The following is a 25,306-nucleotide window of genomic DNA, read 5'->3' as shown; positions in this document are numbered from 1 at the left end:
TTATTTAATCAATAACGCCTTTATATCCTTTAGGGGCTCTGCACAATAAAGGGAACAGAGAACAGAGAATAAGAATTTCAACCTATTAGAAACTGTGTATTCCACAATATATGATTCCTGTGTTTTAGATACTTATACATCTTGTTCAGAAAGAATTGGATAGATTCAAAACATTTGGATGCGTGGAATACAGCACCACATTTGCATTGTAGGAAGCAAGTACCGGAATATAGTTGTTGATCTAAATTTCTAAGGTAGATACCGAATAGTAAAAAGCTTAAAGTAGATCCCTCGGGCGTACCATTATATGGACTATGAAGTTCGCCATCTATTACAAAGTTCAGATATCTCACACTGACAGGTTTTCAACAAATTTTCTGAAGTGGGCAGGAATGCTTATTTCCTTCAGATCTTCTAAGAGAATGGATCTACATTGTCAAATATGCTGGCAATGTCCAGGAATACTGCAATTGTAATAGATTGATTCAGGAATCCAGATTTCACTGCTGTGATCAATGTGACCAAGTCATCGCAGGCTCTAAAGGATCTGAAGTCCGCCTGCGCTTCAGGTAGGATCGGCCTGGATTTTATGAATCAGCTTCCTGATAAAGAATTCATTCCATGAGTTTGCATACGCACGACATTAATGATATAGGTCTAACCGTCTTATTGCCAGGTTTAGGTATGAGTACCAAAGAAGTCTTCCACTTGGAAAGATTTCTTGAAGAAAAATTTCATTGAACATAGGTAGTAGACAGGTCTCGTACTCTATGAGTAATTGTTCTAACATTTTGTAATTGATTTAGTCTAATCCCGGAGCGGAGTTTTTGCGAGATGATGTAAGTGCACCCCATAAATCTTTTAGAATCAAATCATCTACAAGTGTTTGGGTTTTGGTTGTCTTCAAGTTTCATTTCTATGAGAATTTTAATAATTATTATAGGAAGACGGGGAGGACATAGCTTGGAGATTGTCTCCATGGAAGCTTGTATGAAAACCTGAGATAAATAATCACGCTGTGACGTCTTTCTTTTGAAACATTTGATTAGGGCCTAAATCTGATTAGTGAAAGTTTGCTGTTAAAATTGTTCACAAAATTATGCCATCTTTTTATTCTGAAAGTTTCTTAAAACAATCAGTGTGAGCCTTATGGAAATTAAGATAATTTTCTATGGTATTGAAATAAGTTTTCTTATTGAGATAAGCCACTTTTCTTCTTTATGCATTGCTTCCGAGCATGATTCCAAGGAGGAGGTTCCAATTTTTGGAATTGTATTGAAGTACGAGACGTTTGCCTTCTGAAAAGAAGCTTCTAACAACTTCAAGCAGATTTTATGTGAACCTGTTATAACTATCTATTATGTCTTGACCGACTTCAGCATGTAAGTTCTTGATAGAGGATAGCAATTCATGATGAAATACTTGACATATCTCTTTAGTGAGAGATAATTTATAGCAGAATTTTGATTTAAGACTAACCTGGATACCAATTTTTGGTCATCAACTGAGAAGTGATCGCTTCCAAGAGTATCAGATTCTACGTTTGTTTCGCAAAAAGGCGCTAAGTGAGGAGATACCAAAACCAAAGTCTAGAATTGAAGTTATAGTTGAAAAAGATCGCAAAAAGATGGGTGTTTTCTCATTGAGCAATATTAAGTAATAATCTCTATGATTTGATAGAGTTTTCTTCCTGATATAGATTAATTTTTGGATCCCCAAGCGATGTGGTGTGAGAGGTTAAAAATCCCTAGAATGATACAGTTTTTGTGATGCTGCAATTCATTAAGTAGATCGAAGAAAGAAATAGAGGTGTTTTGTACAGGATGTCTATAAATATTAACAATGACTATAGGGTCTGTGTTCAGACACTGGATTTTGATTGCAAGTTTTTCAACTAACGGATGATCGATGTCTTTGAGGGTGACAATTTCAAATTTCATATTTTATATTTTATTCTTCTCGTACCAAGTATATAAGCTTAAATTCTGTTTTTTAGTCAGAAAAACACATTTTTTTTTCCTAAGAAGCAAAAACAAATTTATTCAAAGTACTTGCCCTCGCTAACTATACATTTTTCCCGTCTTTCGGGCAATTTATGTATACCACGCCAAAAAAATTCCTCATCTTTCGAGGCAAACCACTCATCAAGACATTTTCGAACATCTTCGTAAGAATCGAAGTGCCGCTCAGTGAACCCATCGACGAAAACAGTCAGATAGGTAATAATAGTCAGAAGGTGCCAGGTGAGTAAGCGGGATGAGGTAGCACTTCCCAGTTGAATGTCTTCAAGTAATTTTGGACCTTGTCTTCAAGTAATTGTTGACGTGTGCGATGGTGCGTTGTCGTGGAGGAAAATCAGCTTGTCTTTTCCGATAATGCGGCCTTTTTTCACGTAGAGCACGGTGCAATTTGATCAGTTGTTGGTAGTAGCGGTGAGCATTAACAGTTTCACAGTTTTCAGGTTTTAACAGCTCGTAGTAGATGATATCCTCCTGATCCCACCAAACGCACAGCATCCTCTTCCGAAGCGATTTGGTCTTGAGGAAGATGTTGATGGTTGGGCGGGATCAATCCAAGATTTCTTGCGGATTCCGAAAATAGATCCACTTTTCATCGCCTGTCACAATCCGATGCAGGAATGACTTTCTTTTTTGTCTGGCAAGCAGAATTTGGCATGTGTTTTGGCGTCGCTCCATCTGCCTATCGTTCAGTTCATGCGGCACCCATTTTCCGATCTTTTGAACCTTTCCCATGGCATGTAGCCGCATAGAAATGGCTGCTTGAGAAACACCCAATTGCTCGACAAGCATTTTTTGCGATTGGGTATCGTCCTCGTCTAAAAGAGCCTGCAATTGACAGTCCTCAACCTTCTTGGACCGATTTTCACGCTTCTTCACTCAGGTCAAAATTGTCGTTGAACCGGCGAAACCAATCTCTGCACGTTGTTTCCGATAAAGCATTGTTGCCATAGGCCTCCACAAGTATTCGATGCGATTCGGCAGCCGATTTCTTCAAATTGAAACAGAAAAGCAAAGCTTCCCGCATATGCTTTTTTTTAGCAAAAAAGATTACAAAAAAGACATGATTACGAAAGAAAAAATGTATGTTGTTGTATGAAATTGCTGATGATGTGCACTGATTAATGTTGACAGATGTCAAACACATAAAAAAAAGTATGTTGTGTGCCCAGGGTAGTTTTGTACGCTCACTAATGCCACCTATGAGCAAACAGCGGATTTAAGCTTATACACCTGGATAGAGTGTTACGCCCTTATCATGTCGATTCCATGGATCGCCGTTCGAAGAAAATCACGGTCACGCGCGCTTGAGGTAAGATTTCCATTATCAGAAGGACTTATCTGAGCGTTTCCGTTATGAAGTTCCTCCCATAACCGCTGGATCAACGCGTGTTGCAAAGACTCTATATAATCGATCAGTGTGCACTGATGTTCCTCACGCATCTGTTGTATCTCGACGTTACGTTGTCGTGACGATTCGGCCCGTGCGTGCCGTTGCTCCTCTCATAGCTGTTGCACCTCCCGCAAAATGGCTTGAAGAGCGATCGTCGTAGATGACATTTCCTATGACATCTTCACAGTTGACACAGGAAATTGCTCTGTAGCTATGATACTCCTTTTTGGAGCAGTTGATTCATGCCCAGCACGCATTGGATGTCCAAGCGGACAAGCCCTCAAATTGTTACGTCCGGGCGTCTGACTCGCGGAGACGCTCTCGCGAACGCGATTCATGCACTCCGCAGAAATGAACAACACGGAAATGGTGGAAAAAAGGAAAAGAGTTTATTTAAGAAAGGACACAGAACCCAGTCACACGTAAATTCAAAGCACACGAAATAGAATCAGCGGATCGAGAGACACGTCCGAGCGAAGCGATGACTTACATCCAAATCTGTCGATCTTGTTAAAATAACAGAGCGGCTCGTTGCCGGGCGACATGACTTTCGGTATTTCGCGAGCGGCGATCCACGGAATCGGCATGGCAAGGGCATAACACTATATAGCGGGATGTGATTCATTCGGTACTTGGACTTTGGATGGGTGATTCATCTCTTTTTTCCAAAGGTTTCCCAATTGTTTCGAAAGAATAGACATGATTAGAGTGTTTTCGTTTTATATGTCAGAAAACGTGATCAGGCTCTGTGAGTCATTGCATGTGCTTTCAATTGAACACTAATATTTTTCTTTAATTGATGTTTAGTTAATTATAACAATCAAAAATCAATATTCGATCCGTCATGCTACTGATCACGTTCTGGAGATAGTCGCAAGTTATTCGCATTTAAGAGAAAAACAGATTTTCTCCATGAAAGAAAAGTGGAGTCATCAAGACAACATATTAAACATATTATACAATATCAATGTATTTTATTTACATCGGTAATGCCCTCATAGCGTGTCGGTGGAACCTGGCACAATATATCACTTATCGTCATGCGGACTTAGAGCGATTTTTTCTGATATTGGGTACACCTCGTACAATTTGGATCTTATGCACGACTACTTGCGCGTCATTTCGATTGCGTCATTCAAGTACCGCGTGTAATCTTTAAACGTTATAGATCTCACTACTATGTTATTCTTGAGCCCTTTGCTTTTTTTATATCCTTCTTTCCTTTTACACGCAAGGCACATTTTCGCTAATCTCTAAATTGAGCTTCGGTCATGAAATCGCTGAATTCGATCATGATGGCACTGTTGTTTTTCATAAGGCCAAGAACTTTTTTATTTGCGAGCAAAATATCGTACGCGTTGTCGCTCGAGTAATCACTCGTGTCAAATCTACTTATATCATGTTTCAAAATGTTATACACGTCACATTCTACTGATATATGAGGCTATCCGTATCGGTGTACATAATTTTGCGTTTTTCGCAAAACAGCGGTGCCATGTATTCGTGATAAAATTCGTACAAACACATCTTGGATATGTCGAAGATGCACATACCCATATCGGTTTGTCAAACTTCACTTTGAGTTTACACAGTTCTATCACGATCAGAATCTGCGAAAAGACGGCTGAGAAAATTTGGTTTCGCGATCATTCTCAGCACTGTATCTGTCTTCCCATTTTGTTAATAACTTTACATTGACGTGATTGCGCACGTTTTTCATGATTTTGCCAAATACCGCGTTATTTATAAATTTGTATAAATTTTTTTCAAAATCATTCTTAGCCAAAGTTCTAAATTTTGTGTTTAGTTCTATAATCGCGTAGCCATGGAGATTGCACGAATTACAATACAGTGAACCTTTGTGATACGGAGACCGTGAGTACATTACTGCAGGTTACGATAATGTATGATTTAACGCTGTTTATCGCATAATGTTGCGAGGAACTTGTCATCGCGCTTGCCGAATAGTTTCTCGAGTCTCTGTCGGACAGAACAATAGGTCAATGTACGCGTCATGAAGATGTTGCGGATACTTCGCGTCTACCTCGAGAATATAACCTGTTGGCGAATCTAACGCGATAGTCGAATAGTCGAAATTATGCACATCATTAACCCATCGAAAATCGACGTAAGGTAATGATTGACACAGTGTCCAGATTGTTGACGTCTGAAATGTTTCTTACAAGTACTTGATGTATCTGTAAGCACAGAAACATTTCAGAAAGATCTTAGAAATGTTTCAACTAAAAAAGTGAAAATGGTTTCAAATGTATTTCTAAAATCTTTCTGAAAGAAAGAAAAAAAAAAAATTTCGCATATATTGCACAAAGATTGCAGATATATTTCAGATCTTTCAGATATTTCTGGAAGATTTCATGTGGAAGAATCGCGGACATTTTGATCTTTCAGAGATCTTGCAGAAATATTTCGCAACATTTCTGAAATGTTTCACTTTTTTTAGTTGAAGTTGAGATCTTTTTGAAATGTTTCTATGCTATATTTAAGTGCTATAAAAAAATGCATTATAAAATTTTGCTTTAAAAAACACTTCATGTGCTTTCATTTTGGAGCCTAATTTTGGGGCTTACTTTATAGGTGAAATGCTACGCTCTTTATATTCTTGCCCAGATGATTCTTGTTTATGAATAAATGCTCTTCACTGAAGCCCTCTGTCGGAGATGTGTAATTTATTATTGTGAAAGATTTCAGAAACAACTTAATTGAAAGGTTTGCAAAACGATTTCATATGAAATATTACAGAAATAACTCAACTGAAAATTTTGTAAAATTGTGTTCATATGAACAATTTCAGAAACATTCCTGCTGCAACATTTTATGTGATATATTGCGAAATTCTTTCAAATTTGTTACACATGAAATGTGAAAGATCGAAATGATTTTGAAGCCTTACTGAAAGTTTTCTACAACTATCAGTGTTGTATGGGTACGACACTTTCGATGAATCGTACGACGGCATGTATTTGTTGGCTCGCGCATACCTGTTTGAACTGGCTCAAACCACCGCATATACTGCGCTCGATAAACATGATCATGTCAATGTCTGTGAGCAGTTCAAATCTTACACCCGTGTGCTTTAACATAGCGTCCCACGAAACTCGGTATAGTGTAATAATACACATAGTCGAGCCCCTAACTCGCGACGCAACTGTCGCGGAAATTTTCGAAAATGTCGGCCAACAACAAAACATCTGTTTTCAGATGTAAGTCGCTATGCCATACGTTGAGGGCATGCACGCAATCGTTCTCAGATACAGTAGAGTCAGTTCTGTATTTTTAAACAAAAAAATGAAAATTACAAAAGCGAGCAAATTTACTAAGTATTGATTAATGAAATAATCAGTATTCTAGTAAATTCGCTCACTTTTATAATTTTCACCTCATTTCAAGATACAGAATCGATCCCAGTGTCGTCTGACAAAGAACTGTAAAACGATTCACGAGACGGTAAACATAGTTCCTCCAATTTTTCGATATAGTCAATATAGGGGAATAGCGGAAGGCGGAACCAAATCGAAAATCGGCCGAGAAGTGCAAATTTTGCTGAGCTCTGCTGTAGATTTATGGATATCATCTAAGCATAAAATGACCGGAATTTCTTCATCTATATACAATATTTCTTGAACATAATCATTTGTCACGGGACTTGGTTAGAGGGCATGTATACATGTGAGTGCATATATGCGAATGTGTCTTATACCAATTAATAAGCGAGTTTAACGAAATAGGCGACAGGCTTAACTGTGAGCTAATTAACTTGTTAGAAGCGAGAAATAAGCGAATTGGAGGAGAGGCTTTTGGTGCGTTAGAAAATATCGAGCGCGATATATCGAGGAAAAATAGGTTAGAGCGCGTAAAAACGGTAGAAAGAAGAAGAGATGACAAGCAGATAAGGTAGGAAAGGGCAAAATAGATAACAAGCAGTGTTTGACAGAGGATAAATCAAAGGTAGATTCGAAAAAAGTGAATTTGACATGACAGAGGAGAAAAATAATGGAAAGAGTAAAGGTAGAAGTAAATAAAGAGATTAGAAAGAATTGTAAAAAAAGGTGAGGAAAGAAATGAGAGAGGAAAGAATGGCTTTTATGGAAAATATAAGGGAGGAAAGAAAAATAATCATGGAAAGTCTGAAGGTCAAGGAAAGATTTTGAGAGGAGAAGATTAGGGAGATAGAAGAGAAAATAAAGTGAAAAAGTGAATAGAGAAGGCGAAAAAAAGACTTATGGTAGAAAGGGATGGGAGGAATATAATAAAGAGATAAAAGATAGGCTAGATGGAGAGGAGGATAGGAGACGATTATACATCAAGAGAGGGAGAGGAAGAGGAAAGGAGGGTGTATATAATAAAGGGTATCTACAGTAGGACTGCAAGTGCATATCGGAAAGTGGTCAAAAGGAAGCATGGATAGGTTAAGTGAAAAAGAGATAGGAGCGATACGGAAATTGGTGACGAATAAAGAACGAGAGAAAAGAAAATGCAATATTGTTATTAAGGGGATTAATTGGGAAGGAGATAAAGATATAGAAAAAGGCAATAGATTCAGAAACTTATAAAGGAGAAAATAGAAATAAATGTAATCAGCTGGAGGATGAGCAGACCTGTAGTGATCATTAAAGTAGGTAATAAAGAAATGAAGGAGGTAATGAAAAATAAGAATAAATTAAAAGAAGAGATCTTTTTCGAAAATGATTTATTTTTTTGAAGAAAGGAAAACGCTCGGATAAATAAATGGGTAAAAGCACAGGAAAACAAGAGAGGAGATATAAAAATAGGATATGGGAAGGTGAAAAAAAGAGAAATTTGAAAAACTTAGATAGAAAGAGAAGAAAGGAAGAGAAAAGAGAAAAGGAAAATAACATAGGAAATATGAGGACAGAGAAAGGAAAAAAAAGGATAAATAAAAAAAGCAGTAGGAGAACAAAATTTATTTTAAGCCAAGAAGTGTAGAAAACTTAGGGGAAGGCGGAAGGAAAAGAGTTAAGGGAGATACACGGGGAAAAGACAATTCGAAGGCAAATAAAAGAGAAAGAAATATTATGTTTTGGAACATTGCGAGTATAAGTAATAAGGATAAAGATTTTTGGAAATATGTAGGGAACTTTGATTTCGTAAGCCTATGTGAAACATGGCTGGAAGAAAATGAATGGAAAAAAATTGAAGGAAGGTTACCTAGTTCACATAAATAGGAATGTATATATGCACATAAAGAAAAGAAAAGAGACAGGGCTAAGGGGATTTATAGTAGGCATAAAAAAAAAAGAGCAGAGGAATCGAACCTGATATAAAAATAAGGAAGAAGTGTATGTAAAGGAGGTAATGTCGACTATAGGTATAGGAGAGAAGAAAGTTGTAATAATATCGGTATACAATAGGGGGAGCTGGAAAAATTTAGAAGAAAAGTTAAATAGAATTCTAAAGGACATGAAAAATGAGGACATAGGTAAAGATATAGGTAAAGATTTTAATGTGGAGAATAGATGAACTAAGTATTGAGTGGGAAAAAGAAGAAATAGAAAGGAGAAGGAAAGACAAAGTGATAGGAAACGGAAGCAGAGTTGATAGATTGGGCACAGAGAAAAGGATGGTACATTTTAAACGAATCAACGAAAGGAGATTGGGACGGGGAATATACTTATGTAAGTTATAGGATTATTATGTGATTGCAAATGAAAGTATAAGAGAAAAGGGAATTTGCGAAAGAAGATAAGGATCACATGTCGCTGTTGCTTAGCATGGAAGGAGAAGAGAAAAGGTAGAAGACAAAGGAAAAAAAGCAAGTAAAAGAGATAATTGTATGGAATGAATAGATAAAATAGAATATCAAGAAAAGACAGAAATCTTAGCTGGCGAAGCAGACCAAAAAGGAAGAAGAAAAATGGCAGAGAATCAAGAAAATTGTATATGGAACGATAATCAAGAAGAAGGTAAAAAAGAATCAGAACACAAGAATTGGTAGGATAAAAGTTGTATCAACAAGAAGAGGGAAATACAAAGAATGTATAGGAGATGGAGATTAAGAAAAATAGGTAAAAGAGAATACATGGAAGAAAGAAGGAAATTTAAAAAGCTGAAGGAGAAAAAGTAAAAAGAAAAGAGAGAAGAAGAGAAAACGAAATTATGAGATTTGAAGAAAGAGACGGATATAGAAATAAAAAAAGAGGCAAGAGAATATGGAGAAATAATAACATGAGATAAAGAAAAGCAACATTTTATGAATCTTCTAAGCGATCCTGAGATAGATCGACAGGAAAAGAAGGAAATGGAGATAAGAGATAGAGAAAAAGGACAGAAGATGGAAGAGTTGAAAGAAGAAGAAATTAGAAAGGCATTAAAAAAGATGAAAAACAAAAAGGCCGTGAGTGGCATAGATGATCCCGATGGAAGCGTGGAAATTTGTAGAAGATATATTATGGAAGAACATGATAGAACTATTGGGACAAGTTTGGAAACAAGGAGAGATACTTAAAGATTGGAAGCGAAGTATTATTGTGCCATTATATTAGGTGTACAACTTTGCTTTCGCCGTTTTCCTATAGATGGCGGTAAGTGGTGGTCGAAATAAATAGATCATAGACATCATACAATAAACTTGGACATCTGTCAACATAACCCCATAGAAACATTAGTCGATTTGTGTCTGCATCATAAAGTTATTCTCGATTGAAAATGTCAGTTTACGAGCCAAATTCTCGTCATTTGCGGAAGGTTTTAATTTTTTGCTTCAATATGAAGAAATCTGCGGCTGAGGCTCATCAAATGATTTCAAATACTTATGATGAGGCCGCTATTAGTGAAAGAACGTGTCGTGAGTGGTTTCAACGCTTCAAGAACGGTGATTTTGACGTCCAAGATCATGCTCTGTATTTGGTGGGACCAGCTCGGCGTAGTGTATTATGAACTGAAACCTACTGAAACGATCACAGGCGATCGGTATCGAACGCAATTGATGCGTTTCCGAGCCGAGCATTGAAAAACAAACGGCCGCAATACAAGAGACACGATAAAGTGATTTTGCAGCATGACAATGCTCGACCCCATGTTGCGAAAGTGGTCAAGACATACTTGGAAACGTTGAAATGGGAAGTCCTACCCCACCCGTATTCTCCAGACGTTGCTCCCTCTGACTATCACTTGTTTCGATCAATGGCACATGGCCTGGCTGACCAGCACTTCTGGTCTTATGAAGAAGTAAAAATTATTTTTATATTTTTCTATCTTTTATTTAATGCTCTAAAATTATCCATATTAAATTTTATTAAACATAAAATTTCTACTCCTTATCTAAAAAATATATTATTTTTATTTCTCTTAATCACCCACTCATACTTTTATATCTACTTTCCCTCTCTTCCCTTTCCTCTTCTATTCACATATAATTAAACTTTTTACAATATCATATTTATAATATGAACAAATGATTATTTTCTACCAATCATAAAGATATTGGAATTCTTTACTTTATTCTAGCTATCTAGTTTACTTGGATTATCTATAAGTATAATTATCCGATTAGAACTAAGATCATGTGACAATCTAATTAATAATGATCAAATTTATAATTCTCTAGTTACTAACCATGCATTTATTATAATTTTTTTTACAATCATACCTTTTATAATTGGCGGATTTGGAAATTTCCTAGTTCCCTTAATGCTAGGATCCTCAGATATAGCTTACCCACGAATAAATAAGATATAAGATTTTGACTCTTACCCTCCCTCACTAACTTTTCTAAGAAACTTTATATATTCAGGAACTGGGGCAAGATGAACTCTTTACCCCCCACTAACATCTCATATATTTCATGGAGGTCCCTCAGTAAACTTAACTTCAGCCAATACTGAAAAAGATCTTCATTTTTAATTTCCAAACTCCTACTATCTCCACCGCTTTAAATGTTTGAAGCATTTCTTCTGGCAATTGCTGTTCAAAAAAATTAATAAACTGTTTTATCGAATCTGTTTGATTAGGTTTAATATTCAGTTGGTTCTTGGATTTCTTTTGTTTGTTTAAAATATTAAAATCCACAGCATTAAGTATAAAAGATTAGAGTCCACATGTTTGAAATTTATTTTTAGCCATAGAAATAAGATTTATTGAATCAAGAGTCTTTTTTAACAGTGGCAAACATGTCTTTTTTTAGGCGGTCTCATTATTTTCTAATTTCCAATTAGACAGTTTTCTTCCAAACCAATTTTAAAGGATGGAAAACCGCTACATCTAATGGCTACAAAATGTGTGTGTGGCGTTTGGATATAGAGCTATTAACTCTATTTCATGCTGTTGACAAAAATTACTCAAAGGCAAGTGCGAGAAAATGAATAATATGATGGGAAATACAATATTATTGATTTTCAGCGGGTAAAATACGTTAGTAATATATAATATTCATAAAATGACTCAACAGTCATCCATCCATTTGAAGTTCCAATGCTCCATTCTTTGAGGATATTCTGCGTTAGTTGCTGGCATTCTTTTGTAAGCGTACATTATCATGGGAGGTACTATAACTCTGAAAGCGCTAATCATTAATCTAATGTCAGTGCCTCTTTTTCGTCAACAATTTACAATTTTGTATACTGATTTAGCATCTTTTTTAACAATAATTTGCTCGAGCACAATAAAAAGGAGCTTCCATCACAATTAAAATATCATGAAGCATCAATAGAAAGCAATTCTTTCTTTAACAAGTATTACTGAACTTCATGAAATCATGTTCTTAAACAATTTTCATTAACTAATGCTCTAAGTCGTTAAATTCTGTGCAACTCGATGTACATAGCTCAAGTTGACGAATAAATGATTCATACCAATGACATCCGGACCTGTTGTTCATAAAAGAATCTTCTTTCTGTAACTGTTTTATTAATAATTGTACACTGTCTAACAGTTGTTCCTTGATTCACCGGAAAGCCTCTTTCACTCACATACAATATTCAATTAACTAACTCAATTAATTAACTTTCTTCTTTTGAAGACAGAATAGTCGATGGTCTCATTGTAGATTCAATTTGTGATTTGTTTTTAAATTTATCATGCAGCGTAGTTTTTGGAATTCCATATATTTTGCTGGCTCATCTAATCGAAATCTCTCGCTGAATAGCATGTATTGCATCATTTATAACTGATTAGGCATACCTTTTACCCTGCTGCTGTTTTGTTTTCATTTTTATCTGTAAAAGTAAGTTTACTTTTCTATTGATTTTTAATCACTAATCTAATTATTCATGCATGATTTTAAAGACACTTGCTCAATGAGATTATAAAAGAAGATTTTTAACTTTGATTATGATAAATAATCTATTATACATTAATAACTTATTTTAACATATGTTAATAAAAGAAATTATCGATGAATAGTTTTAAAAAGTCTTACATGTAATTAAGTCTTTAAAAATATGCAATTATTATACTTACCGAACAATTCCATAATGTTTATAAAAGTAAGACTATGTGACTCTAATCTCACAAGTTGGGTTTGCATATACGAGTCCGGTGATTGGAACCATCTTTAAATGTACTAGTACTTTAAATGTACCAGTTTCCAGACGCTTAAAAATATCATTTTTGTTGTGACTTTTATGATGAATTTCATCAAAACGAATTTCTAATTAATCTTTAAAATTAAATATTCAATTATTTATTCACAAATATAATGAAATATTCAGTTTTGATTCTATAAATTGGATGCTTCCCATACAACACTGATAGTTGCAGAAAACTTTCAGTAAGATTTCAAAATCATTTCGATCTTTCACATTTCATATGTAACAATTCTGAAAGAATTTTGCAATATATCACATGAAATGTTGCAGCAGAAATGTTTCTGAAATTGTTCATATGAACACAATTTTACAAAACTTTCAGTTGAATTATTTCTGTAACATTTCATATGAAATCGTTTTGCAAACCTTTCAATTAAGTTGTTTCTAAAATCTTTCACATGCATATCATATTAAATTACATATCTCCGATAGATAACCTCGGATGCTCGAAGAGCATTTACTCGTAAACAAGAATCACCTGGGCGAGAAGGATAAAGAGCGCAGCATTTCATCTAAAGTGAGCCCCAAAATTGGCTTCTAAAATGAAATCATAAAGTGTTTTTTAAAGCAAAATTTTATGCATTTTTTTGTAGCATTTGAATACCCATACAGCAAAGAAATATTTTAGAAAGACCTCAGAACTGTTTTAATTTAAAAAGTGAAACATTTCAGAAGGGTAGAGTCTAGGCAGCAAACGAGAATGGATTGAAATGAATTGAAATGGATTCAGATTTTCAGAAATACTGATTCACGAATGTTAAAACGAATGCTTTTCAATCCTGAATGCATTTTTATTCATTTATAGGAATTGCATGGAGCATATCTCTATGCCTTTCAATCTAAAAATAATATTAGCTTTTTCTGTGTACAACACATTGTGAATATTGTTCAATTCAAAATTTTGAATAGGAAATGCAGTTTTTCAATCGAATTGCATCCAATTGAATCTAATTGAATTCGATTGAATTCAATTAAATCCAAAAAGAAATATTCGCTATTTAAAATACACATTCAGATAGAAAAAAATTTCAATCCATTTTAATCCATTCTCGTTTGCTGGTTTCAATAGAGCTTTGACACCAAATGCTAATTAGTAAAAAACGGATGATGGAGGTAAATTTTACCACCACAACCGTTCTTTCCACCAATCAGTGTTCTGTGTTAAAGCTCTGTTGTCCATATGGATTCGGGCTACGTAAAACGGTGTCTACAGTCAAGTATTGCCCTGTTACAGTCGAACGACAGAGGGATGCTCAACTAATTGATTGATTCTTACATTCTGATCCGGTTTAATCCTTCAGTGGAAACTAGACTATTGATCGAATCCTTCTATACGACGATACACATCATGGGACGGCATCCTAAGGATATATCCATACAACTTGCATAGCCGTATAAACATATGCATAAAGATCTAATTGCATTTCTCTTATAAAGATGCATGTAAAATGTAATTGGATAATTTTCTTTATGTATATTTGTTTATGCGGCTATGCAAGGTTGTGTAGATATATATAATTCTATAATGTTATCGCGCATATTATACTTTACGTTACACATAGTATAGAATTTCAGAGATAAAAGCGCGCTTTTATCGATAAAATTGCGTTTTGAATACGGGCCTAAACACGGATCTACAATAGGTTTTTAAACCTTAAAAAATGGAAATGAATGCTAAGACTACAAGGTGTACATTGTGCATAATGGCGATAGCAATACTAGAAACAATCAAAAGACCGCACAGATTTTTGCATACCGCATAATCCATAGTGCATAAGCGAATTAACTAATCAGAATCTTTTCTTTCCTTCCATTCTATGGAAAAGAAGAATTTTGATTGGTTGATTCTCTTATGCATTATGCATTATGTATTATGCAAGAATCTATGCTACGGCCTAAATTTTGGCCTCTGCACTTACCTGTGTATAGTGCTGACATATTGGAATAGCTAATCAAATTTTGGTCACAATTCTTGTGAATCCATAAATAAGAACCAATCACTCGATGAGCAAGCTGCATTCCGAAACTCATCGGAAAAAAATGTTGCAACTTTTCTGTGACCGACTGGAATGCACTCTTAGCTGCGTTCAGTAGAGAAAGCAACTTTGCAAATGTGTAAAATTCAATATTGGTCTTGCCCTTAGTTCCTCATTGGATCTAGAATCTGTAAAATATCAAAGTCTGTCCATTCCCTAAAAATGGCGTGCATGTCCGAAATGTGTATTTGCTCTAAATTGGTGATATGAATGTATGTGCGTTCTCGATTGGTACTGTATTGGTATTATGTGGACACACCAATCACAAGAGAGGATGGAGGAGATTGGTCAGACTCTGATAATCTAGAGACTCTAATTGGAATTAAACCAATCATATCCAAGAATTTTACATAGTTGCAAAGCTGCTTTCTCTACTGAACACAGCTCTTGTTAATCTTGTCTTCTTATCATCATGGATATAATGACAGAATAGCAGTTGATTTGACTCACGTAGCAGCATGACATGAGTTTTGCGATGTATCGGGAATCTGGCGAGTGTTGGCGAGCGCGGTGAAGAGTGACAAGTTAGAAAGCGCGAGTGGAGGGTGCTGTGAGCGCAAGCAAGCGCAAGTAAGCGTAGACGTACGTAATACATACTCTTGCGACTCGTGCACGCGAGAGTGAGGTTGCAGCCGCGTTAAATCGCGCGCAGTGTAGATCACTACACTATACTACACACTGTATAAATTGTACACACGACGGGACAGGACGAATCTTCGTATGTTACATTTCCTTTGAGATTCGCAACTTTGCGTCGTGACATACTTCTTTTCCCTTCAGCCCTTGCAGTCGCGTCAGCGAATACAAGTGTCCAGTAGATTGCGCCGTTGGAGGAGATTAACGTTTTTACGCGAGGAAGCGGCACTAATCGCTCGAGATGGCCGGTGCGATGTTATTTGAGCGGGCTCAGGCTGTTTCGATGACAAATCGCAGCGAGGGGATCTCATTGCTGAACGAGATCGTCTCAGACCCAAGTATCGGCGTCGCCGAAGATGACGAGGACAATATCCGTGTCAAGGAGCAAGGTATTCTACATTTGGGCGAGCTCTACAAGAAAGAGGGCAAAGCGAAAGAATTAGCCGACTTGATCAAAGCCACCAGACCGTTTCTCAGTCTTATTAGTAAAGCAAAGGCTGCCAAGCTCGTGCGGTCCTTAGTTGACTTCTTCCTAGATTTAGAGGCTGGTATCGGTATCGAGGTAATACATTTCATCTATCAGTGAATATTTGGTAGGATTAGGTAGGTTATGCTGTGACAGTTCTGTTTCGACCAACGAAAAATATCAATTAGATGCTTGTCAAAATACTCAGTATAATATACTCTTTATTCAAACAATATATAGAACTTAATAATGATAATATGATTAAAGTCCAAACAATTCACATCTAAATTTATAGGATATGTATCATTTTTATATACATTTTTTATTTGTCTCTGTGTAAATAGAAAATATAATTCATCAATCAGGATATATTCTTTTAAGTTTATTTTCACAAAAATTATAACTCTTTAGTATTAGTTAAAAACTCTAATCTTATTTTAAAAGTAAGACATTGTATATATACACACATGTATACGCGCACGCGCGAGCGTATCACACACAGATACATACACGTACACATAGACTATATAAGTATACATATGATAGATTTAACCTTTAATCTATTAAAAAAAATAAACTTTTTATAATCTATTATAAAAAACAAAATAAGAAATATATACTTATATGGGTTATATATTTAGGTGCAATTGTGTAAAGAATGCATAGAATGGGCAAAAGAGGAACGCAGAACATTTTTAAGGCAATCATTAGAAGCACGCTTAATAGCCCTTTATTTTGACACGGGCATGTTCAGTGAAGCATTGCAATTGGGATCTGCTCTCCTCAAAGAACTCAAAAAACTTGATGACAAACAGCTATTAGTAGAAGTTCAATTATTAGAGAGCAAGACATATCATGCATTGAGTAATTTAGCAAAAGCAAGGGCAGCGCTTACAAGCGCGAGGACAACTGCCAATGCGATTTACTGTCCACCCAAGATGCAAGCGGCTTTGGATCTTCAATCAGGAATATTACATGCTGCAGACGAACGAGATTTTAAGACTGCTTACTCTTACTTTTACGAAGCTTTCGAAGGGTATTACAATCAGTATTTTAAATATAGTCTATTTTTGCCTATTACACGATACATGTACTATCTTTGTGTTTTTATTTTTAGGTATGACAGTGTTGAAAGTCCTAAGGCGCTAACGGCGCTCAAATATATGTTATTATCTAAAATCATGTTGCGTACACCAGAAGATGTTCAGGCTATCATGTCTGGCAAACTGACTGTAAAATATGCGGGATTGGATCTAGATGCGATGCGGGCAGTAGCCGAAGCTAGTCATCGACGATCATTAGCAGATTTTCAGAAGGCGGTTAAAGAATACCGACAAGAATTGGAAGACGATGTAATTGTACGCGCACATCTTGGTTCTCTCTATGATGCTATGCTGGAACAAAATTTATGTCGTTTAGTCGAACCTTACTCACGAGTCCAGGTACTTACACGATGAGAACTCTTAAATTTCTTTGCAACTATAAATTATTTATCAATTGAGTTCTTCTCGATAAAAATAGATAAATGTATGTATGTGTAAAAAAAATATATGTTATGTATACGTTCAAACTTATTAATTACCGAAAATTAAACAATTCGCATCACGACAGAACTTAACTTTTTAAAATGTAATTTATTTCAATTGCCAAAGTGTTTAACGTGCCAATTATAGAAAATAATGACAAAATTAAACTTGAGAAGAAATCAAATATTCATATTGATTCATTAAGTGATTTGAAAAAATAAATTTTAAGAACAATAATATTTAATAAAATAATTTTTATTCTCTTACATATGGATTTTTTTTTTCAAAGGTGAGTCATATTGCTTCGTGCATATCTCTGCCATTGGCGCAAGTAGAAAAGAAACTGTCGCAGATGATTTTGGACAAGAAGCTACGAGGGGTTCTCGACCAAGGAGAAGGTGTTTTAATTGTTTTCGAAGATGCACCACGCGACAAGACCTACGAAATTGCATTAGACACGATACACAGCATGGGAAAAGTCGTCGATACACTTTACCAGAAAGCCAAGAAACTCACCTAGCCCTATTTAATATGTATTTATACAAGAAAAAATCTATCGCAATTATTATAACCATTAATAATTAGTTACTCATTAAATACTATCGATTAACTGTATTTTTCTCGTAATTAATGTGAACGGCGTGGCAAGTGTCGTGAACAAAAAGTGCTCATTTACCAATACATTTGTATAGGATCGCTTTTATTAATTGTAGGAATTGTTTAAAAGATAAATATGTAATAATCGATTTGCTTGAGATCTAATCCCGCGTCTTTGAAATTATTTTTCGCGTGCACGTGCGCGCATAAATAATCAAGGCAGTGAAGAAAAATGTCATAACACCGAAAAAAAAACATCAAATATAAAAAAAGATAAAAGAATTATTCATTTATTTCTTTACTTAGCCCTATACAAGTCAATTATACTTGTAAAAAAAAAGCTTTATATTGGTTTAATTAAAATATATTAAAAAGGACATATTGAAATAGTGAAATATAATTTAAATTTTGTATTGTAGTTTCAAGTAGCTAGATATGCATATACTTTGAGTTTTCTTTTCGAATATTTGAATCCAGAGAGATAGCAGTTATCAGAATGCAAGACTGATTGTCACAATCACAAAGACTCAATTGTTTCTTAAAATAGGTTGTTACGCAAATATCTTATCAATAATCTTTCGTGAAAAATTTAATACTAATATAGTTTACATTATTACAATTGTTTTGTTGAGATATGTACATACATAACTGATCAAAGGTCAATACAATGGATTGTTTTGGCGCTGAATTTTACATTCGTAATCGCATCAGAATATTTCAGAGCTGCTGAATCAGAGTTGCTGAATCATTCTCTCGCAATCTCGATGTTTTCGCGCGATTCTCATTTGAAAAATCGATTGTGCTTTTGACCATGCGCATGCAGCGACATCCACGGTATTTCAGCATTGTATTTCATATTCCGTTTTTCTCTTTCACTTCTTCTCGAAAAAATGAAATATATTTTTTATTTTATTTTAGATGCAAGAAAAAAGCATCGGAAGATATAACTAAGAACAAACAGCGATTTATAAAAAAGAGAATTGATCGCTTGACGACAAGAGAAGGAATATAACGACAGTAGCGCCTTCCTGTTTGATCTTGCACGTTTTAACAAAGGGACATAAGTGTTTAGGTTTAGAAAGCAATTTTTCGTACGAGAAATATGATGGAGAAGGAAAATGCTACAACGGAAAAGGTAAAACTTCTTAATTATATCGTTGATTGTCGCGTTGTCGATGCAAAGAGATAAAGAAATGGGCAGCCGAATTCGATGGGGCGACAATAAAGATGTTTCGTTTAGGTTAAGCCGGTATTTACGCGACTAATTGATGATAGTTGTGTCGCGTCTGCCTCTCGCGACGCTCCGAACTTTATCGTCGAGATCGACATCGTCGTTCAACTCCTCTCGATCTCTGTTTTGTCTACCGCCTATATATATATATATATGTCACAAACTGCAACTATCGAGTATAATGAAGAAAAAAAATCTTTGAAAAACGTATACAGCTTAACCTCTTTCATGAAAATGTTGGCTCAGCTTCCGCATATACATTTTTCACTCATTTTTCGCGGGAATGAGATGACATACGTCATTCATCAAATTTTATCTTGACAATACTATTAACAGTTGTTTAATATGAACGATCAATAATGTTGAATGTTGGTTTTGATGTTGAGCATTGTTGTAAAAAAGAAAGGATGATATCGTTAGTTTCATTACTTCTTTAATTCTTTATGCAAATTGCTGCAATAACCATTTGCGTAACCATTAAAAACCCAGCAAATGAGAATGGATTGAAGTGAATTAAAATGGATTCAGAAATATTGATTCTCTGTTAAAACGAATGTTTTTCAATCCTGAATACATTTTTATTCATTTATAGAAATTGCACAGAGTATCTCTATGCTTTTCAATTTAAAAGTAGTATTAGCTTTTTCTATGCAATTGTGAATACTGTTAAATTCAAGATTTTGAATACAGAAAATACAGTTTTTCGATCCAATTGTATCTAATTGAATCTAATCGAATCCAATTAAATCCAAAAAAAAGCTATTCGCTATTTAAAATACGCTTTCGAATAGAAAAAAATTTCAATCCATTTTAATCCATTCTCATTGAGTACATATATACATATATATAACCAATGTAATACATCATAATAACTTGTCAAGGTATGGTATATGCTATAATTCCTTGATGAAAAGGAATGATCTTGATGCTGATAAAAACTTGTTTCAGGTGAAGAATTTATGACTTAATTTACATCATGCATTTACTAACTAGTAACTTTCTATTAAATTATTTTAATTTCAGCGATGTAATTCAAAGAATGTTGTACTAAATTGCATCAAAATGATTTATTAAATATACATCTCGTGTATATGTTTACAAGTATTGCCAAAATTAAGATAATTCAATTGAAAATTACTAATCACCTGTATTAAGTGCACGATGTAAACTAAGGCTCATATTCAGAACACGCTTACAACGATGTTAGCACGTTAACATTCCAGTAAACAAGAATGGATTAAAATGGATTCAAATTTTTTTCTATTCGAATGTGTATTTTAAATAGCAAATACTTTTTTTGGATTTAATTAGATTCAATTGGATGCAATTGGATTGAAAAACTGCACTTCCTATTCAAAATTTTGAATTGAACAATATTCACAATGCACAGAAAAAGCTAATATTATTTTTAGATTGAAAGGCATAGAGATATGCAATTCCTATAAATGAATAAAAATGCATTCAGGATTGAAAAGCATTCAGGATTGAAAATTCATTTTAACATTCGTGAATATTTCTGAAAATCTGAATCCATTTCAATTCCTTTCAATTCATTCTCATTTGCTGGCATATACTGTACGTTACGCATGTTATAGAATTTCAGAGATAAAAGCTTTTATTAATAAAAAAACGTATTCTGAATATGGACCTAAGCCTATTTCTAATTTTTTAAGGACAAATAGTAAACGTAAAAATGATTGATAAACTAATAAATTTTTTTAATTAGGAATCACCTTGAGCTTATCCAATTTAATATTATATACATATAACTAAATTTTTTTTATTTTTATAAACCATGTATATACAACATAAGTATGTTCAAGTAAAATTAATTCAAAGACAATGACATCTTATTGATATTTAGAAATTTATTGAGAATTCAAATATAATAAAATATATTTTATATCTATAAATAGCATATATATACAAAAATGTTCAATTTTTATAATATTTTATATTTTATATGTTTTTATACTTTATATTATATTGCTTTATACATAAATTTATATACATGTATATATGTATATAATTTTATCTTTATTATTAATTCTATCTCTAGAATAAAAATTTACAAACATATAAAAGGAGCAATTTTTTAAATTCTTTTTTTTAAATAATATAAAAAGTTTGTATAGGTTACTGTTATATATTTTTAAAATTTTATACAAATGTACATTATACATACATACATTTGTATAAAACAATTGAATAATTTGTCATAACCTAAAATTGTATCCAATCACCTAAATAGTTAAATACAAGTTGAAATTTATAGAAAAATTCTTGTCTAAAAGTTTCTTTTATCAGATATCTCTTCTTTGTATTATTTAAAGTGCTATTTGATTTTTCTGTAATGTTTTCCACATTCTCTGGGAATTCTAATCTAAATAATGCAAGGAATGGATCAAATAATGTATTACCAAGTGGTTACACGGAAAATGAGGTTATGGATATTCAGAATAAACATAATTGACACATTTTAACATCATTATTTATTAAACAATATTAAGACTAAGACTGACCATATATATGAAACATTAAATATGATAGAGAACACTATTAATGGTCAAAGTTTCGAATAATACAATATATATTCTTTATTAAATCAATTTATTTCAGATATGATTGCATGCCGATAATTGTTGGACTTTCAACATAATCAATCTGAAACACTAATAATACTCTGTGGCTGAGGTGATACTTTTCATAATAAATTCTTTACATTCTAATTTAATTTAGAAAAGGATTGTTAGCGTTTCAGATTGATTGTGTTGAAAGTCCAACAATTATCGGCACGCAATCATATCTGAAATAAATTGATTTAATAAAGAATATATATTGTATTATTCGAAACATCTAACTTTGACTTCTAATGGCATTCTCTATCATATGTTTGATAATATTATTATTTATTACCTGAACATTAATATTATAGATATTTTTATTAGATATATTTTATAAATTTATACTGTTTATATTACATCATATATAAATTATTTAATGTAATTGTGTAAAGCTTTATATGTACTATGAGAAATTAGAAATATGAAGATTAAATTAAGGTTAAGTCACTTAATATTTATATATAATCATCGTATCAAAGTGTATTTTTTGAGTTTGCCTTACAGGTTCAGGAATATAAGGAGTCTCTTATAACTAAGGTAATCTTTTTCTCTTTTGATTGATAAATCTACAATTTTAGATTCAAAAAACATTACTTGATAATATATGTATATCAAATTACAGAGATTATATTTTTTTATATTTATATTTATTTTTATTATGTTTGTTTATTCAGGCAGAAGAGTTGTTAGTGAAAGGATTTCCGGAGAAAATAGTTAAATTAAATGAATTATTAGAGACACCTGGATTTTGTAATCGAAAGTTGTCAGATGTACACCAAGACTTAAATGTACCCATTCCAGACCCTATAATTCTTAATCATTCCGAAGAAGCTCCTGCTACAAAAAAGCTTAAATTGGACAATAATGGAGAAGAGACCAGTGGAACCAAAGTTCTGATACTTCCAAGTGGTTCTGTTCCTTGCAATAAAAAGTTGTGTGATTTGATTCACATAGTTAAACCCTACATTAGACAACTTTTGGAGGATTCTAATTTAGTAAGTATTAAGCACACCGCGATTTATATTTAAATTAAATCTACATTTTTATAGCACTATTACTTTATACAAAGAATAATATATACATTGTTAGAAATTGTATTAATACAAGTTTATAAAGTTGTGTAATATACTTTATTATACTTACAAAATTTTAATTTTTCATTATTAATATAATTCTTTAAGCAATTGTTAAATGTCTTTTCTAAATTCATCAATTATTTTTCATTTTTTAGCTAAAAATGTGGATTTCTTTTTTAATTCCAAAAATCGAAGACGGGAATAATTTTGGAGTATCTATTCAAGAAGATACATTATCTGAAATTCAATCAGTTGAAAGCGAAGCCGCAGCATTTTTCGATCAAATTTCTAGGTAACGTAAAGAAAAAACAACATACAGATAAATGTCTATGTGCAGTCAATTTTGTTCAAGTAGTATTTAACATTTACATATTAATGCTGATTAAATTAACATATATAGTTAACTAAAAAATTAATTAACATATAGTTAATTAAAAAATCTTATTTGAACTCTTTTATCTTTACAGATATTTTATCTCTAGAGGAAAGATTATTAGTAAAGTTGCGAAATATCCCCACATCATTGATTATAGAAGAGCGATTCAAGAATTGGACGAAAAGGAGTATGTAAGTTTGTGGCTTGTCATGTGTGAAGTTCGCAATCGTTATTGTTCACTACACGATCTCGTGATCAAAAATCTGGAAAAGATCAAACGGCCACGTTCATCCAATGCACAATCCTTGTACTAATAGGTACGGTTTCACGCGCTGTACTTACGGAATAATTCAACACAAACATAAGTCAGAAATATAATAATAAAGTAAAATTCATCTCCTCCTCCTATTGACACAACTCAATTGCCTTGACATTAATCCATCATTCATTTTATCAATTAAGTATGGCACTATAAATAAAACAAATAGCTACACTTAAACTCTACGAAGTTGTATTACATAGATTATACTTAACTTATTCGTACATTTAAGTTCATTGACTTTTTGTTTGTCACTATATATAAAAAGTATCAGTTAGATTTTAAGAATAAAGAAATTAAGGAACTTTTTCAATTTTCTTAACAGAAACTTCACATTTCTTTTGAAATCATATTTTATTCTATAAACTTCATTGACGTGTGAAATTTCGACTTCAGCATTATACACATTACACATAATTTCTTTACATGAGTATGTTACGACGTTATGCAGTGTAGCGAACTTGTATGTAATTTTGCCAATTATATAATTCAAGCACTTATAAAGAAAATATAAATGAGTGGTCGAAGTGAATTTAGTTTAGTGAAGTGAATATTGCATCGTTTGTAATTTATATCTGTAAGGAGCTTAGAAGACAAATCAAGCTATTAAATAATATGAAATATAAGTAGTAGTTTTTGTAAATGTTTACACTTTGTCGCGATAAAATCATAAATATAGAATGAACACACAAGATTATATGGAATATAGTAGTATTTGCTACTTAAAATAAATTTTGTTTTAAGCTTGCAAATTGCAAAAAAAATGAAAATAAACTATATACAAGGTGTCCTAGAATGACTGCTAAATATTTCGTGCATAAACCGGTCTAAACAGAGTTGAAAAATCCTCTATTCATTTTACAATTTTCGCAAAAATTAAGAAGACACTAATAACTAAAAATCATCGAATACTCATACAATTTTTTACTCGAGTACTATTAAGTTTATAGAAAAACGAGATAAAAATTGTTTATTTTCTTATAGTTTTAAGAATTTTTTCAAAATTTTTTATTTATTTTTTAATACTGCATTTTTATATATGTATATTGGCAACTATTTTGACTAACATGAGAAAATGTGATATTAAAAAATTCTTTAAAAAATTCTCTAAGAATTCTATGAGGAGAAAATAAACAATTTTGTCTCTTGCTGTTTTTCTGTAAAGTTGATAGTACTTGATAATAAAAAATTATTGAAAATCAATATTCGGTTCTTAGTAATTATCTCGTTAACTATTTCAATAATTGCAAAATTGTAAAAGACTTTTCGACTCAGTTTAGCCCACTCTACCTGTGCACAAAATATTTAGCGGTTAATCTGGAACACCCTGTACACACACACACACACACACCACACACACACCACACACACACACACACACACACACACTTACTTTTATATAGTACAAATAAGTAAAAATACGTATTATTATTTTACTTAACAAG

The 25,306-nt window shown here is 33.1% G+C and overlaps 2 protein-coding genes and 1 pseudogene across 2 annotated transcripts; 2 read left to right on the top strand and 1 right to left on the bottom strand.

Annotated features, from left to right (window-relative positions):
- Positions 1-6,512, bottom strand: LOC105619478 (annotated as a pseudogene).
- A 9,375-nt stretch (positions 6,513-15,887) lies between these two features.
- On the top strand, positions 15,888-18,158 carry LOC105619432 (26S proteasome non-ATPase regulatory subunit 11). The gene is made up of 4 exons (XM_012200953.1): positions 15,888-16,208; positions 16,754-17,148; positions 17,230-17,554; positions 17,928-18,158. The coding sequence occupies exons 1-4, from the start codon at positions 15,888-15,890 to the stop codon at positions 18,156-18,158; spliced, it is 1,272 nt and encodes a 423-aa protein (XP_012056343.1).
- A 1,179-nt stretch (positions 18,159-19,337) lies between these two features.
- On the top strand, positions 19,338-23,856 carry LOC105619431 (proteasome activator complex subunit 3). Its single transcript, XM_012200951.1, has 5 exons — positions 19,338-19,370; positions 22,595-22,627; positions 22,765-23,085; positions 23,322-23,458; positions 23,634-23,856. The coding sequence occupies exons 1-5, from the start codon at positions 19,338-19,340 to the stop codon at positions 23,854-23,856; spliced, it is 747 nt and encodes a 248-aa protein (XP_012056341.1).
- The last annotated feature ends 1,450 nt before the right edge of the window (positions 23,857-25,306 follow it).

Source organism: Atta cephalotes (assembly GCF_000143395.1).
Source record: "Atta cephalotes unplaced genomic scaffold scaffold00021, whole genome shotgun sequence".
In the NCBI taxonomy this organism is placed as follows: domain Eukaryota; kingdom Metazoa; phylum Arthropoda; class Insecta; order Hymenoptera; family Formicidae; genus Atta; species Atta cephalotes.
This window is presented reverse-complemented; position numbering and strand designations above follow the sequence as displayed.